Source organism: Ornithodoros turicata, chromosome 1 (genome assembly GCF_037126465.1).
Source record: "Ornithodoros turicata isolate Travis chromosome 1, ASM3712646v1, whole genome shotgun sequence".
Lineage (NCBI taxonomy): Eukaryota > Metazoa > Arthropoda > Arachnida > Ixodida > Argasidae > Ornithodoros > Ornithodoros turicata.
The window spans coordinates 38987531-39006193 of record NC_088201.1 but is presented as its reverse complement, the minus strand read 5'-3'; the positions used below and the strand labels follow the sequence as shown (position 1 = coordinate 39006193).

Below are 18663 nucleotides of genomic sequence, written 5' to 3'. Positions count from 1 at the left end.
ACCTCTCTTGACCTACACTGGCATTTAGTGTCTGACATTTTCCAGTTTCACATGTTTTGGGATGATGATAGGGAGTTTCAACTAAGTTCCATTTTAAACGCAGAAAGACAGCTACAGAAATGATGACATCTTTTGTTCCTTCTTTCCAAGCTGAGCTCACAAGGACACAAGCTCACACAAATTTTCATTGAAAAACACTGTCAAAGGAATATTTACAGTGTGCATATAAATAATTTACAATACTGTACAAATGTTAGGAAAACACTTTCCCTTCAGCTGCACAGCGACAGCCACATCCTGATGGGCACACTGCTTGTGTCTTGAACCACTCGAGCATGTGCAGCAAATGGCCACCATGACCACAGCTAACACAAAAGTGAAAGTGACCTGCAAGTCAGAATTGCACTGGCTAGTAAGTAGCAACCAAACTCAAAGTGAGCATGCCAGTACAGCTCCCTTTCTGGTAAACAGGGTAACCCAAGGATAATCTTGCAAAACATCAGAAAGTTGGCATAGACAGTGAAGAACTTTCTTCAAATTAGATCATTTCTAACATTAGGTAGTATTACGAGAGAGAGAGAAAAAGTGAGTTACGCTACAGAGTTACCGTAATTGTCAATTTTAACTGTCTGCACTCGGCAAACAATGTCGAAATGGCTGTCTTTTGAAGACGATAGTTCAATGTCACCCGTTTTCTGCTTTTGGAGCTGCACAGGCATAATTTTAAGAGCATGTACAGTACTGCCCAGGGGCGTCGGAAAGTCGGGGCAGCCGCCCCTCCCTGAGTTCAGGCTGCACCTCCTCACCTGCCCCACCCCCTTTTGTACAAACACGTAACCAAACTCTGCCAACCTTTCCATTGTAATTCTTCAGCTGTGTGTTATTTAATATCCTGTGACAAATGCAGTGTCCAATACATTGCAGAAACACTGTGCGATAGAAGTTCTGTGGTCACAAATTCTACGTCCAAAATAAGTGCCATTCTCCCATTTAAAACCACTTTAACCTGCCTCATCACAGCATAGATAGCGGTTTGAAAATTGTTATTTGGAATCCAGTTTTAGTACGAATATTAAACATAGGAATTGTGAATCCCCATCTTTCCAGTTTTAAATCCCTTATACCTAGGGTTCTTCGTTTTCTGGTTAAACCCGATTCTTCACGATAGTTCCCCCCCCCCCCCCCCGAACAAATTTTCAAAAATTCGGGTAAAACCCGATATCTACCCAAAATCCTTGCAGTCCTTCAACTTGTCGTTCTAGGTAAACCGTCGGGAAAAGTGAATCATAATATCAGCTAAGAGAGCTATTTGTGACAACATATTTGTCCTCCGTTTATGATCCCCTCCTGCAGGAGTCAAAGACAAGCTTTTGCAGAGCTCGGGCAAGTGTTCAAATACCGCGGTCATTCACTATCCTAGTTCTGAGAGGAGATATAAAGATTATTGTTTCTCGTCCCAGTGTCACAGCAGTGGCTTGTTTCATATGCCCTTCGTTTCACTCGAAAATTTCCCAGTGACATATCAAATAGAGATCATAGTGCCCGATTTCTCCGCGAATTCTCGTGTGTAAATAGCACCCGATTTTTCCCTCCCGAATTTGAAAAATCATAAAACCCGAAACAAAGAACCCTACTTATACCCTACGGGCTCAATATTAGCCCTGGTTCTCTTCATTAATTTATCTAGGTTCAGCCTATCTTTCGCACAAAATATCTTCCTTTGGTATGTTCTTCCTCGCCATATACAACCAGTCCAGACAACCTCTGTTCAGTTACCTTCACCCATTTTCCATGTATTTAGTTCCTTCCCTTAGTTGAGTGGGGCCACCATCGCCCAAACGCCTAATGCGGGACATTCCGTCCCGTCGTCCATCTATTTTTCTCTTTATCTGAGCTTCTCCAAGGTCATCTCTTGTCCTCTATCGGCTATTTACGAGGGCACGTTCGCTATATGCTTGAGGACACCTGCACTCAACATTCACAGCACACTACCCCTGTCCTCTCATCCTCTACTTTTTTTTCTTTTTTGATAACTTCACCTTGAAATGAAACAAAACTAAAAAATCAGTTATTCCTTCCTGATTCTGTTCTCTCCACAACAAAAGCTCAACTCTGTTTGAATAACGTTCAGGTTCAGATGCATAACTCTAAACAAGGTAAGACATATGATGGAAAACTACTGTTAAGACTGCATCAAACTACCTGTCAAAAAAATTTAATTTGACCGTATAATTTTTTTTGACAAATTATGCATGTAAATGACAATGCAAACTTAAACAGATCATTCCGACCTGTGTTAATGGCTCAAAGAGACTGTAATTATTGAATGTGTATTATATCTTTCCAGATGTGTCACTGGACAACAAAAGATATCTCACCTCGAACAGCAACACGACAAATTATGCAATGAAGGCTCAGTTTCCTGCACCTTGTGCACTGCACTCCTCGTACATCACATTTGCAGTAATGGCAGATGATCAAAAAATCTAGAAAGCATGCAATAGTCTTGTAGATGCAACCTACATGACAGTTTAGCAATGCACAACAGTTTGGACATATACTACATTTATCTTACCAACACCCTTGTGCTTAGGTGGACTAGATGTCAAGTGCTTCAGCACCTGTGCTCTTTGTTCAAGCAGAGACCACTTGTACAAAATTTCAGCATATTTCTTTTTAAACTCGTCGTACTGTGCCGAATTACTAGGATTCAGCAGCCTGCAAAACAGGTGGAAAGCAGAGGTTAAGGAACATGTAGTGGAACAGCTCCATTTGAAAGCAAATAAGTGGCTCTGGGTGACTGGAAATGATGGAAGGTTCTGCAGCGCATTTGCGATATTTGAAAAAAAAAAAAAAAAAAAAAAAAAAAGATGGGTTCATTATATTGAAAGTGAGAAACAGAACTCCAGCTTTAGTACCGAGTGTAACATGCCATTCTATAGAATTCCCATACATAAAAATGTGAACGGACAACCCTCGCATCCCAAACAGGCGCATTGCCATTCCCTACATAAAGGGAATTTGTGAAGCCTTGGCACGTGTTCTTGGCAAACAGGGAATTCTTGTCGCCCACAAGCCTGTTTCTACCATCGGCCACCACATTCCCCACACAAGGACCGCCTTCCCAAAACCAAAGTCCAAAGGACCGTGTACAAAATCCCTTGCTCAATGTGCGATGCTGCTTATATCAGCGAAACAAACAACTTTCAAGAGCGACTTCAACAACACAAGAATGATGTGCGTAAATCTGATGAATGAAGCGCCCTAGCCGAGCATTGCGACACCCGCGATCATGTGATCAACTTTGGAAATGCCAGTGTCATGGACCTAGAGACTAATCTGACAAAAAGACTCTTCTTGGAATCCTGGCATATCCAGCTATACACCGGGAAACCTACAGAATAGGGATAACTTTTAATAACTCACTCATTAAAAAAAAAAGAATAAAGCATAGGTGGGAGGGCTATGGCTCCTGTGGGTGCCCCACATTTAGAACTATGCAGTGCAGTTCAAACTTGCCTTATGTTGGCACGGTGGCGTTCTTTATCTAGTTCCCTGGGATCAGGATTGGCGTCCATGTAACGAATATCGTCAATAGAGTCAGACCAGCTGTTAGAGCGATTCCGCTTCAAGGCCTCCACTACGTAGAAAAATGTGGAAGCATACGTGATATCCACATTGAGCAAATGTTTCATGCTGTGCTAATGTAGCATAGTTATTAACACAGGAGATGTGCGTAACCGTATGAGCAAAATTCAAAATGCAAGTGCATCAAAGACACAGCACAAAATGATAGCTTGTGACTTCTGCACCTCACCTAAATAGGCACTGTCCAAGTTGCTGCCTTCAGATGGGCCTGTGACTGTGTGATAAGGTGAACCACCAACCTGCATAAAGGCAAAGCCCTTCAATTTAGTGAGCATTGTTTTAGAGGCTTCGAGTTAGCAAGCCTTGTTATGGAGAAATAAGTTTCATCAAAAATCGTTTTAGAGAATGAGGCTTTAGGAAAATACCTCCGATCTGCAAATATGCAACAGATTTTAAAAAAAAACGAAAAAAAAGAAAAAAAAGAAAAAAAAGCTATGATAGCAGCATGGATGCCATTTTTGCGGTTGAGTTGTGCAGGTGGACATCTTCTGGAAGAGAGAATGTGGGTCATTCCACGCCAACCGTTCTGGGGGCGTCGCTCGACCCCCTCAGATCTCCATGGAAAAAATTGTGTGGACTCTTTATTACGCATATAACATCATCCAGAAATTCTGAAGTACAATTATTAACCGTCTCGAGTTTACAGCCCCCTCAAGTTCCGCTAAAAGCCACAAACCCTATTTTACGTATGATTCTTTTCTGAAGCTTCCATGAAACTCAGAAGCGCTCTATAGGCTGTGAACTCTGTGCAAAGAACAGGTTCATACAACCTAGGCATGCAAATTCACATTGCTTATAATTACGATAGTTTTTCTGAGACGCGAATATGGCAAAAAAAAACATGATATTACTTTGGAGTGCTGAGAGTCTGTCTTCAGTCTGATCGTCACGAAAAAAAATCACGTGGTAGTCAATGCACGTGCCAAGCTACATGCGAAAAATTGACATCTCAACTATAACGGTTTCAGAGTAAAAATTAAGAAAACATCAATTTTGCCAAAAATGCCTATATTCACCACAAAAATTTGCGCTGTGGAGGCCAGGGTAGAAAATTTCTGACAATGCAGATGGTTAGTACAACACTTCTTCTCAAACATATAGAAAAATCTCGAGGGTTATATTTTTTAATTGCAAGAAATTAATTTTTTACATTGCACACAGTGCGCGTGTTCACGGCTCCCGTGCTGTGACCGTTGCGTTTGCTCAAGGGAAAGAACACAGCCACACTATGTTTTCTTCTGTTTGAAGAAATGTGATCAATTACAACTTTACAACATTGCTACAAACTTTCTGGACATGCCGCAACACAGTACATACAAACTTGTCTTCGGAAAAGCCTGTATGCCCCACGCGGACACTTGAACTTGATATTGGTTCGAAGTTGTAGAATCCCCTTGTACCAGGGATGGTTATGGTATTTTCATATCTATCTGACAGCATTTCTCTTTCAACTGCAACATCACTGGATTGGGGAATTAAAATCATCCCCAGTACAAGGGGATTCCACAACTTTGAACCAATATCGAGCTCAAGTGTCCGCATGGGGCAGTTGTGGAATCCCCTTGTACCAGGGATGGTCATGGTCTTTTCATGTCTACCGCACAGCGTTTCTCTTTCGAATGCAACATCACCGGATTGGGGAAATAAAACCCGGTGTGCAGTGGCTCGGAGCTCGCAGCAGTCGAAAGAGAAACTGTGTCCGATAAATATGAAAAGACCATAACCATCCCTGGTACAAGGGGATTCCACAACTTTGAACCAATACCAAGCTCAAGTGTCCGCATGGGGCATACGGGCTCTTCCGAAGGAAAGTCTGTATATACTGTGTTGCGGCATGTCTAGCAAGTTTGTAGTAATGTTGTAAAGTTGTAATTCATCAAATTTTGAGCTCTTAAGTGCAATATAAATAGAAGAAAATGCAGTGTGACTGTGTTCCTTCCCTTGAGCGAACGCAACGGTCACAGCACAGGCGCCGTGAGCACGCACACTGCGTGCAATGTAAAAATTAATTTCTTGCATTTAAAAAATATAACCCTCGAGATTTTTCTATATGTTTGAGAAGAAGTGTTGTACTAACCATCTGCATTGTCAGAAATTTTCTACCCTGGCCTCCACAGCGCAAATTTTTGTGGTGAATATAGGCATTTTTGGCAAAATTGATGTTTCCTTAATTTTTACTCTGAAACCGTTATAGTTGAGATGTCAATTTTTCGCATGTAGCTTGGCACGTGCATTGACTACCACGTGATTTTTTTTTCGTGACGATCAGACTGAAGACAGACTCTCAGCGCTCCAAAGTAATGTTTTTTTTGCCATATTCGCGTCTCAGAAAAACTATCGTAATTATAAGCAATGTGAATTTGCATGCCTAGGTTGTATGAACCTGTTCTTTGCACAGAGTTCACAGCCTATAGAGCGCTTCAGAGTTTAGTTTTTGGAAGCTTCAGAAAAAAATCATACATAAAATAGGGTTTGCGGCATTTAGCGGAACTTGAGAGGGCTGTAAACTCGAGACGGTTAATAATTGCACTTCAGAATTTCTGGACGATGTTATATGCGTAATAAAGAGTCCACACAATTTTCTTCATGGAGATCTGAGGGGGTCGAGCGACGCTCCCGGGATGTTTGGCGTGGAATGACCCATGTAACTACTATAGGTGAGTAATAACCTAAAATTCATTAATTCCCACTTTAATAAGGGACTTTCGGGCAAAAGTGAGACAGCGGAATGGGAGACATTCCTCGTTCAAAACCAGTCCATTATTTTTTAAATCCTGAAACAAGCACGTACATGAAAATATTTATAGCTGAATTTTGCCATGCAAATGAGCTGAAACTGCGCACCTCAGGAGCGCACGACCTTAGCCGTCGGAGGCTTATCTGGGCCGCAAAGCGGTTGATTACGACCAGCAGTGATTACCTACTCCAACCATCTCCAATGCTCCAAAGCACATGGTCCTCTGACAAGCAATGAGCGTTGTTCTTCCTGCACCCCCGATCCTCAGGGATTCAGCTTACTTGCATAGCAAAATTTGGCTATCGATATTCCAATGTACGTGCGCATTTCAGGATTTTCAAACATAGAATGGCTGTCAAGTAGGATTGTCTCCCATTCTGTTATCTCACTTTTGCCCAAAAGCTCTGAATTAAAGAATTAATAAAATTTAGGTAGTGACATACTCTCTTTGAAAGGATGTCCACTTAGCCGTATAACTCAACTGCAAAAACGGCATCTATTCTGCTCTCATAGCTTTTTTTTTTAAATCTATTGCAGATAAAAATAACACCCTGTATATTATGACATGTACAAAAAGTTACATGTGCTATTTATGCTATACAAATATATGATAATTAAAGGTGTCTTATGACATGCCATAAGATTTTGCTTGAGTACTCAACAACCTTCAGACACAATATGACAAGTGTTTAATCACACAATGCATGTAGAAGGGCTGCCAGCCTTTAATGATAACATGACAACTAACATCAGTGGCTGTAAGTAGAAATGTTCGTCACACTTTCTATTATTCGTTCCATGACTGTTTTTCAACTTTTTTGAGGGACCATCTAGCAAACTCTGAACAAGCACTACTGGTAACCCAGCTTTTTGTTAGTCTGTGAAAGTGCCACAAAGCAACTGTAGCTATGAGCGTCGTACAGACGTGGACAGCGGAGGGAAGGAGAGTTAGTATGCGTTCTGGGCAGACTTCCGGGTGAATTTGCCGACATTTGTCTGGAAAGTCTGCCGGAAAACCTGAGGAAAACCTCAGACAACATAGCTGATGGTAGGACTCCAACCCACCACCTCCCAGTCTTCAGCACAACCCTTGCTACCACCAACAAGTGGATGCTTTTACCCGCTCCGCCATGCCGCTGGTATTGGTAGTCAACAAAGTAGTGATTCGGGCTTTTTGGTACATACTACTAACGAAGCACCAAAGAACAGGGACCGAGACGAGAGAAGTGAAGACAACACAGGCGCACTTCCAACAGTTAATGAAAGAAAAGAAAAACCACACACCGCTTCATACCCCCCCCAATTCGACCTTGGCGTACGCCGCAGAAATGACAACTCTTTATCAGACAAGCTCATAGACGGGGTGCTCACACATTGGTCTTTCAACTGATTGATTCCTTTCACCTCAATTATCTCCCGAGTTAGTTGGTTCTTATGACAAGCTACGTTAATACACTCCCGAAATAATGGAGTACACTTGCGTTTTTGGCAGTGCTATTTTGGCAGTGCTATTTTGGCAGTGCCAACCACTCTTGCCAACCCCCCAACAGCGCCTAAGTCGTCTTCTCTCGTCTCGGTCCCTGTTCTTTGGCGCTTCATTAGTGGTATTGGTAGCCCAGTACTGTAGCAGGAACATCTGGTAACTGTTGAACATGAGAGAACTGATGCTCCGGCAATCCACAAGATGTGGGTTCGAGTCCTACAGCTGGCTAACCTTTTCAGTGACTTTCATCTTTCATCTAGTAACTGCTTCAAAATGGCCATTTTTTTAAAACATGCATCGTGTGAGTTAGATCCAGGTTTGAAAGAAAGAAAAGTTGTCCAATGGACGCAGACGCCATGCTTGCAGACACTCCATTTATGGTGAGACGTCAGTATCAAAATACTAATTCATTCTTATACGTGTGTCTCAAAGGGGTTATTCCATTTGATACTAGTATGGTACTTCTTGTGGTGTTATTGCAAAGCAATTAGCAGAACTCTGCTTGCACATTGCATGTCATGCAGCCAAGAATGGCACAGAGCAGACTGCAAAAATTTAGTATGCCATGTAGCAGAACACTACAGCCCTGTACAATTAAGCAGTTTACTGCATCCTTACCACATCACGTGTTAATAGGGTACAATGACTCGGCCATAGTGTTGCCCGCTTCCTCACATGCTCACAGTCCTTCTGACAGTAATAATGTTACTCTTCTAGCATTTTGTAGATCACCGCTGCTACAGCATTGACCCAGCAATGCATCACTAAACTAATGAGCTCGATACCTTGAGTGTGCAATAAAACAATTTCACAACAGGTGATGTCATAAGGATATGTAGTAGGGCACCTCATTAAGGTACAGAATGCAAGGTCGTTTATCTATCACCTTGTGTATGAAAAGCAAAAGGCGTGCTTGCTTTTTAGTTTGAAACATATCAAAAAGAAAAAAGAAAGAAATTTCAACAATGTCAGTACAGTCAACAGAAGGTTACTTAGAAAGAAGAAAGGCAAGACATACCTTCAGCCACCAGCTCCCAGAAAGGTGCTACAAGCAAAGGCAGATACAAAGGAAGAAAATGAGCAGCAAGAAAGAGATAACTATCAGGAATACCTTGTGGCAAGTTTTCGTGTTTTCTTTCGCGTGCAATGTGGAATCAGTTTATCACAAACATTAAAGGGGTTGGGACACTTTCATAGATGTGGTTCATTACATCTTGGGCACATTTTGCTCCACGCCAGAATACTGCGGAAAAAATAATTAGGCTTCTATGTGTCGTACTTAGCGAGATACAAGCCCTCCAATACACTCCGGGGCCCAGTGCAGACGTCACAGATCTCAGAGTTGCGTCCATTACAGCTGCAAGTACGACTTCTTGTGCGCTGCCTCACCAGCGGCGGCGAGGGCTGTGATGTCACAATCGTATGAGTTTCGGTATTTGCGGTGCCCATTTTCTCCGCTTCTATTACCCTCTATGCTGTGAAATTTTCAATGCAGGTTCACATCGCTTCAAAGTACAGTCTTTTACATTTATCTGGGATAAGTTGGGATGATCTGTCGCAACCCCTTTAATACATGTACTCTTGGTGATGTAGGATATTACAAAAAATAAAAATCATAAAAATGCACAGTTGACTTCAACTAAGCTAGATTGTTATGTGTGCATAACAACACCCACTCCCTTTCACCTAAAACAAAACACGCTGTTTTCTGACATCTAGAAATTTATGACACTTTCTAAGAACAGTTCTTCCAAAAGGTCAAAATGTGCAAGACTTCCAACACGCCTGCACTGTAAAGTGAAGTTACACTTCAGTTATATGTGTGTGCGGTGTCCAACAAGGGATACATGAAACGTACCCAAGTGAACATCATGGGTCCTAAAACGCCATCGATGATGATGAACGTTGTGGGTATGTGATGGCATAACATGGCGATAATGAAAAAATCCTAGTGATGCTAAAGTGCACTGAAATAATGCAATTTGCAAAGAATCTTTCACTGGTTATTCTCATATTTACTTGGTTGCAGGTAAAAATTATAGTGCTCGTTCACGCCAACACTTTGATATAAGCATCGTATTTTGCATTTATCTTAATATCACTATAAGTGGTCAACTGACTCTCGATTGCCAGTTACTTGTTAACTACTTGCCTTGTATTACACAAAACATGTTACAAAAATGTTGTCCATTGTTACCTAACAAAACATTTCAGTTAATAGCACTCAAAGCTAGTAACCTAACTCAGTCTCTCTCAAAAGACTCTAGTGTGTGTATTCCTGCAACATTATCATATGGTGCTTGTCTGTGTACCAGACTGTACTGGCACGTGGATGGCAGACCATGTACTTAGCCATGCACACTTCTCAACAAGCACAAGGAACAAAAACTAGACAAGATTGGCCACAAGGGATACAAATGATGGATGTGAAGAATCAGACCAAACACTATTTTGATCAGTGCCCATGTTGAACTTCTGGTATAATCACCCCCACAAAGCTACAGCAGGGAGTTGTGTGACAGCAAACAGATGCATTCTACATTAACGTCGTGCATATTAACAGGCTAAACAATGTAATTAACTAAAATGCAGAAAGCATGTTTGTTTTTCATGCTGTGCCTTCTGATTAAATCACAAATAAAGCTTCATTTATGCTGATGTCTCTATAACAAACTTGCAGCTTCAAAACTGTAGTCAGAAAGCAGTAAAATAGCTTTAAAAAAAATTAAGGCACTTAATATGTGCAGTTTATCACTGGTGCAGCATGTGATAAGTCGTTTTCAAATGTGAACTCCTCATAAGAGACTGGAACTTTGGGCAATTTGGTGCAGCATAATTTAGGAGGAAACAGTGTGATGGAAGAGAGGGGCACATTCTCCTACAGACATCTCACGATCCCTTCCATCAGTACATACTGAAAACAACATGAGGCCACCACAGATGGTAAAAAAAGACGAGCTGTTTGTAGCCATCGTGTGTGCTTCACAGTTACTTCTTAAAGGAATTATGCAAAGTTCTACCAAGCAACTTCGTATTTTGTAGCTGATTTTTTCTCACCTGTAGTAGTCATTCTAATTTGAAACCATGAAGAACCCCTTCGACATCTTTTGTGGCACCGAGGAACTTGTGGGGTGCTAGTGAAAGTACTTACATCTTGGGTGGAGCTATTGATAATACGTGCAGACTGGTACCTGTTGTGTCTGTGGGATCACAATTCACATGTGGCTTTGCTAGGTAACTTCCAAGCCACTTTTGCATAGAATCCATTAGATTTTTTAGAGACTGAACTTCAAATGGCAGGCTGCTTACTTGACTAGCAAGTCTAGCATCCAACAACCATCCTGGAACTTCCCATCACCTTCGAGCTTATCCCACTGTATGGCACCTAAACATTAGCTGCATTTTGTTGCATTTGCAGTAAGTAATACAAGTCCATCCTTGATGAGGGGTGCCTGTGGCAGACAGCCACTGGTAGCTCCAATAAAATGACAAAGTCTGCCAGATGTGCAAATAAAATTGAAGTACAAGTTATGTCAGTGCATGCGATGACGCCACGGGCTGCACACTCTTGAATGCTACTGAAATGGCAGCAAATCTACATTTGCGGCAGAACAGACACCAGCGGCACCTACGTACACAAGGTGAATGTACGTCTTGGTTTAACATCCATAATGATTGCAAAAGCAAGTTATGCCAGTGGCATCATCATAACTGTAGTACTGGCAGTCTGTGCTCAGTCTCTGTCCAAGACAGAGTTCTGCTGGAATGAACCTAAAAGCACTTATACTGAATACCCTTAAAGTGGTATGTACTAGGTACTACACAGATGTTTCCAGAAAGTGAGAAACTCCCGTCTATGCACAAGACACTTCGTAAAAGTATTTAGAATACAACACTAAATAGTCGAGCCCATTTATTACGACCCTCGAAAGATAACTCCAATATTACGATCAACTTGCTGGTTCCCGTCAGCTCACCCATTGAAGTACATCTACCCAAGACTTCGATATAATGATCGTCATGAAAGGGTTGGCTCGCGTATAGTGATCAATATTCATACGGCTGCCGGTAAAATGCACGAAAATCGAGAAGCAAGACTCCCATTTTTTCATCGAAAACAAATTAAGGAGGCATTTTCGAGAGCCTCCACGGGCATTAAAGTGCAAACGCGGTGCGTTTATCCGCGCATAACTGACGGGGATTAGATGCGCGCATTGCAGAGCCTGCGACTTCAAAGGCGCTCGCGAGAAGTAGAGGAGGTCGCTCCTCTCTCTCCACGTCGTTCTCTTGTCCTCAAGCCTTTTCTTTTTCTGATTTGCTATGTGCTGGTGCTACAATGGTGTCTGTGGTTCCGGGACGCGTTTTGATAAGGAAAGGCACATGGCTCGACATGTAGTTGCACGTGCTTGACGGATTTTGTACTGGTACAAAACCTTGTTGTGAAGTGCCGTGTCTTCCAATATGAGAGTTTGCAGACAGTTGTGCGTCGCTTCCCAAACACATGTCGGCAAATTACCCGCGGACGTGGCATGTTTTAATGGAGAACCATGATGATTACGCCACTGGATGACGAGCAATGGACGAAGTCGTCGATCTCAAGAGGAGCGGAGCCTCACGTGGTATCGACGGTGTATGTTGTTGGCGGTTGTCCTTGGAAAAGCCTTCGACACAAAGCTGCGTCAAGCTAGAGCTAGATAAAATGCTTTCGTGCTCTCAACAACCGTCTATGTTCAGCGCGTTCTACTCGTACCATTCTACCGTACTGTTCTGCTTCGTTAACGTGATCCCGAACGTCGATTTCGTGAAAGTTCATGTATAACGATACTCTGATATAACGATCGAATTTCACGTTCTCGTCAATATAGTTCTAAATGGGCTCGACTGTACTAAAGTCAAAGCATAATTTAGATATACTGAAAAATTCAGAGCAGAGTATCAAATATCCAGGAAAGTATTTAGCATTAGGGTAAGATAGCCACAAATGAATAAAAAATACAAGAGAATAAAAATATATGTACATACACATACATGAGAGTTGACAACTAATAAAACAATAGAAGCATGCAAGCTGGTATAAAGTACTATTGACAGTTGCATTTCCCATGGAGATTTAAAAAGAATGGTGCTACAGTCATGGATAAGTCTGATTCTTGTTTCATCTCCTTTACAGTGCCTATAAGGAGTTTATATCAGGTAGCTTGTCACTGTTGTTGTGCCACAGCTGATGATACACACAGAATATTGCCTGCATTACAACACAGATGACACAATATGACTTACGGCGCATGTAGCATATAATGACACGTTGCATATCTCCCAAATCATGTACAAAGCAATTTTTTGTTTTAAACAACATTCCTCAAAGTCAATACAGCAGAAGACTGGCAGATCAAGCCTAAATGGATATACAATACAAACATGAATGGACACATCCCTAGAAGACACAAGATTGGTGATAGCGTTGAGCCTGTGTGATCTTGCAACAATGTGTCATAGGTATACATACTGGGCTTCAATGAAACTGCAGTACTAAAGGTACAATTTTGAAAGTCAGAGAGAGAGTTCGCAGCTCTCATTTATCTATTTCCTATTACGTCATTTATCCAATATAAAATGCAAAGACTTACACTAGATGAACTAAGATCACCTGCTGTCTTCTTCCCGCTAGCCTCTGGGTTTTCTCCTCCAAATATGCAGCAGAGCATTGCAACAGTCTGAATGTCATATCTTTTAAGATAGTGATCAATTCTGCAATTAAGATACTGAAGTAGTAAGGCAGGATATCAATGCACTTCTAAAACTGAACTCACACAGACTCCAACATTTTCCTGCCAAAAGCACGCCTTGCCCATGGAATTCCAACATTCGGGTTCTGTTTATCATGTGAGAGGTGTGGACTTGCAATAAAGGCTGCAAGTGACCAGACCTGAGAAAAACCAGGAACGAGCAAATTCTGGTTATAACCAGAGCCTGAAGTTTTAGGGTTTAACCCGATTCTTCCCCAAATTTGCACCCTGAATTGAAGGTTGCCTCCTTAGGGTGAAACCAGATTTTAACCCGTCAAATTGCCCCCACTGAGACATCTGTAGGAATGCACACTAACTTGTTTGGCAGAAAACGCAGTTATGGTACATCACCATTTGTACCAAACCAGTACAGTTAGTTTCAGTAACTGGGCCTGATTTATCCCCGAATATAGCATACTGGAAGTTTTTCCACCCGAATTTGCATGAATTTAGAGCACATGTTTGTTTACCTGATTTTTACCCCCTGAATTTGGAAAATCTATTTCCCGAAAACTTCAGGCTCTCGTCATAACCTGACCTCACATACACAGATACGTATACACATTACCAGTTTAACAGCAGACTGCTGTTTTGTCTGATTATGTTATCGCTAAGGCCCCCGGTTTTCTGCTGCGGCAAATATAAAATTCCGCGGCACCGACTTGTAAATTCTGCGATTTTTCATTGTAAGGAGTCAACGGCTGCTTGAAACGGGAAACACTATTTTCCTGAATAATGTGGGAACAAAAAATATTTTATCAAATTACAGATTCAAAGCACTGTTGTGGCTCAGCATTACATGATATTTTGAATTCTCCTCTGACAGAGAATGCCGTCTGTCGCCTACAATCATTTCATACCTGCTGAAAGCCCTTTCAGCATCTACAAAGTTTATAGTAATTGACAAATACTTGATCGCAATAGACGCTAAATTCGGAGCAAGCACCCTCATTCCGTTCCAAATCCCAATTATGTCGAAGGCTTGAGGAGGTGGGCTGATCTGCTTAGACACTGATGGAGCCAAGTCACGGTCCGCATACTTCAGGTCCTTGGCTGTCTGCAGATAAAGTAGCCATTCCGCCACGAGGTTTGAACCTTCTCTTTCTATGGCTGGAATGTTCTTGAATTCGGTGAGTTCATGTGACAGAGACTTGACCTGTAGTGGGTCCAAGGTCCTCATGCTTCTGAGGAACTGCCAGCTCTCACTGCTTTCAAGGATTTCTTGTGCTTTCTGAGCTGCCTGCTGCCTGCCGCATTTTAGCTTTTCCCCCACGTGGATAGCTTCTTCCTCTTCCACTCCTTCCTGCCTCATTAGGGCAACATAATTCTCCAGCAATGTGGCTTTCAGATAGCCCCATAATGCAAACATGGCATTGAATACCTTGTGGGAAGCAACTCGCTGACCCTCAGCTGCCCTCAGTAGATCTGCAACCAGATTTTTGCCAAATACCGCTATGCAACGGGTACAATACTTGAGCTCTTGCTGAGATGAGCACAAGAGCACACTTGACTCTTTGAATGCCTCGGCTTGGGGCTTACAATCATTTTATACCTGACAATCCGAGGGTCTGGATCCACCCCTGCCCGGCAGGGAATAATCGAGAAGGAACCGCACGCATCGTCAAGGTTCGGGCATCAGTCCTAGCATGCGCAACGTAGATGGCTCGCGCCAGGCAGATTGCTCACGAAAGTTCACGAAGCGTTGATTGTCCTTGACCTTGATGTCGGCCACATGTTACCGTCGTTATCAAACAAGAAGCGTTGCAAGATGTATGGAGAACATGCGGCACAAGATACACGGGCTGTCCGTGCAAAACGAAAGTACTTAGATCGGGTCATCATTGTCAACGTAAGTTTCGTCAGTTTTCCGGAGTCACGTGTACCTTGGAGCAGTTGGGAGCATGCGCAGTAAGTGCGTTTATCTGACGGCCTTTTGCATGAGCGCAAATACTTCTCCTCAGATGCTGCACGTCGTAGTAACAGTCCACATCGCGCCAATCGCGTCCTTCGACCCAATCAGATTTCCGCGAACTTCCGTGCAAAACCAAGAATTCCGCGAAATTCCATGCCAAATGAAGGATTCCGCGACGAATTCCGGATTCCGCGAAATTTCGTAGAATCTAAAAAAAAAACGGGGGCCTTAGTTATTGCTATGTAGCATAGCAATCTCTTTTGCATACACATACACAAATAACAAAGTGTCGTTATACAGCTTAATGCCTCAGTGACTAGGCTATGAAGTGCTATGGCAAGGGCTGCTGCTCTTTGCACGTTCTGCACAGTACAGTAAAACACAGCTTTTTTTCTGAATTGTTTGGTTTGTCTTCACATTCTGATCCTTAAAATTCCATCAAAGGGTTGTGCGTTACCTTCTTTTAGTGTGCAACGACTCCTGTTACCCTGTATTATTCAACACAGTATCACTATTTATTTGCATGCATAGTGAAACGGCAAGTGACAAGCAGGTTAAACCTGCAATATTTTGCACGAACAAATTTATGCAAAGCAGCTACCTAACCTGGACAAGGTCGTTCCTGCCCACACCCGCTGCATAGCCTGCGTTCTTGGTACATGCACCTGCGGGGTCTGCACTATCAAGTCTGTAATAATGTGAAAACCTATTAACTTGTCCACTCAGTCTCTTGTGGTTTGGACAGCATTCCACCAACACAAATGCATGCAACAGTAACAAAGAACACAATATGTGGGCATCTCACAGGAGTCACATAATAGTCAACTAAATCACTAGGATCAACATTAAAAAATAAAGACACGACACATATTTAAAAAAACTCTTCCTTGCTACTGCATTGGGGGGAGGGGGGCATTGCAAAACACTTAGAACTGCACAATGGTACTTCAAGCAAGATAAGGTATAGATAGGGAGTGACTTTTTCGGGTTAAATGCCTGTCTCAGATTCGGGGGGTAAAAATCGGGTGCTATTTTTAAATCTATAATTCGGGGATAAATTGGGCGATAATTGTGCTTTCGGGAGTTTTTGTTTCTCCTCTTGTCTATGAAGTCATTTCCTAATCTCTCTCTCTCTTTCTTTTATTAGTATTATTTTTTTTGCGGGATCGTGACCTTCCAGTGATAATACTCGAAGGCATAGACAGTATTAACACATATGGGTGTATTGCTGGGAACGTAAGTGACTCATTCTTACATGTGTCACACGTGGCGACCTTTGTTCGTCTTCAGTGGAAACGTCACTTGAGGATTTTATAGTGACTGGAATTCGGGGAGAATTCGGGTTTAACCCGAATCATAGAGCCCGAGGTCAGTTCGGGGGGGAATAACCGGGCGGAATCGGGTTTAACCCGAAAAAGTCACTCCTTAGGTATAGATAATGTGCCATTGATCATACAATCATGTCCTTGTAAAAACCACAAACTGAGCCTGTATCACTAATCGGACCCTTCCAAACACCACAGAAACAGATCTCTTCCAAAAATGAACGAAGATGTGCTCTTAGAATGTTTCCTTTACTGCAGTAAATAATAGCATAGCCTTGTGTTATGCAGGGGATTTTCTAGAGTGCATGCTGTATGTTTTTGCTAGTATTGAAATTTGTTTTGTGACCAAAACCTGTGGGAATGGTGGTGGTCATGTTAACAAGGGTCGACTGGATATGTGATATGATTGTAAAGTCTCGTCTGTACTAAAAATCTGCCACATGTCTTGCCAATAAAATATGCTTATTAACAGAACAGACTGATGTGTTTTGACACAAAAAAATGTAATTAGGGATGGGACCACTTGGAGGAAGACAAAACCAATGCATCAGAGTTTTGCACAGACCCTGAAGTTTTAGGGTTAAACCAGATTTTTCCCTGACTTTGCACCCCGAATCAAGGTTCACCGGTTTAGGGTTAAACCCGATTTCTACCCGCAAAACTGCACCTAAGCTAGGCACCTTACGGCAATGACATACTAATTTTTCACAAAATACACGGTTGATCTCAACGTCTGATACTCTGGATAGGCTGTACAACGAACGTTTGTTCGACAATAGAGCCCGATTTATCCCCAAATTCAGTCTGACGGTAATTTTTCCGCCCGAATTTGCATGAATTTTCGACATCAAGTGATTGACCTGAATTTTACCCCCCGAATTTGGAAAAAAATAAAACCCGAAAACTTCAGGGTCTAATTATCATAGGTTTGCTCTGTTAGCCCCATTCAAGTGGTAACGCACACTCACATGTAGTTCTGTGCCAGAGTCTGGTTAATAGGCATAATGCCAGACATATTGTAGATCAGCACAGCAGCACTGGGTACAGGCTGCTGTTGTGATGTGACTTGTCTCCCTGCCCGACGCTGTTGCCTGCCTTTGCTTTTCTGCAGTCATAATAGAAGATAGAAGCTATTGCAGAACTGACTACGAGACAGACAAATCAATAATGAAATATGCAGTGCGCTAACAACTGTGTTTGCTGTGGTAAAAAAAAAACAAAAATACAAGCTTTCATTCCTAGTGTCAAATCATTAATGCTTGCCCCCATCATGGTCTCTGAATGGAAACGAACTATGAGCAGGTGGACATGAGCGGATGCATTGGTGCAGTATAGCAACATATCGACTTCTAAACCTTCATTTATAGTTTTCATTGACAATAATTGTCTCTGCAACTACCATCGAACATCCAGCGTGACACTAATGGAGAATCATTTATCATTACAATCATTACAGTCCCGACGTGACTTTTCTAGCATTTCTCTGTTTCATAAAATTTATTATCACAACATGTCGCTAAAAAACGAACTTCTTTCCTCTGCACATTATATATCCTTGCGAGTAGATCATTCTCACAAAGTGTTTGTTCCCACAGCTGCAACTAACACACTGGCTGATTCGTTTATCCCGCGCACAGCACGTAGGTGGAACCACCTTCCTTCTTCTGTTTGCAACATCAGCTCTATCACTCATTTCAACAATGCACTTAGCGAATATAGTATTTGATACCTGTTTTGATACATGTGCTTATTTGTCCATGAAACCTGCATTT

General features: G+C 42.1%; 1 protein-coding gene across 3 annotated transcripts in view; it reads right to left on the bottom strand.

The window, feature by feature from the left end:
* Positions 1 to 167: 167 nt before the first annotated feature.
* The window catches only part of LOC135378035 (GATOR2 complex protein WDR59-like), a 38082-nt gene continuing 19586 nt past the window's right edge, over positions 168 to 18663 (bottom strand). The window contains exons 17-26 of one of the 3 annotated variants that reach the window (XM_064610863.1): positions 17860 to 17996; positions 16173 to 16254; positions 13679 to 13794; positions 13496 to 13616; positions 8887 to 8913; positions 3818 to 3887; positions 3520 to 3640; positions 2576 to 2718; positions 2379 to 2486; positions 168 to 387 (exon numbers count right to left, since the gene is read on the bottom strand). In XM_064610863.1, coding sequence (XP_064466933.1) covers positions 254 to 387; positions 2379 to 2486; positions 2576 to 2718; positions 3520 to 3640; positions 3818 to 3887; positions 8887 to 8913; positions 13496 to 13616; positions 13679 to 13794; positions 16173 to 16254; positions 17860 to 17996 — 1059 coding nt within the window. In that variant the 3' untranslated portion in view covers positions 168 to 253. The other 2 variants (XM_064610864.1, XM_064610865.1) reach the window with 2 other exon arrangements.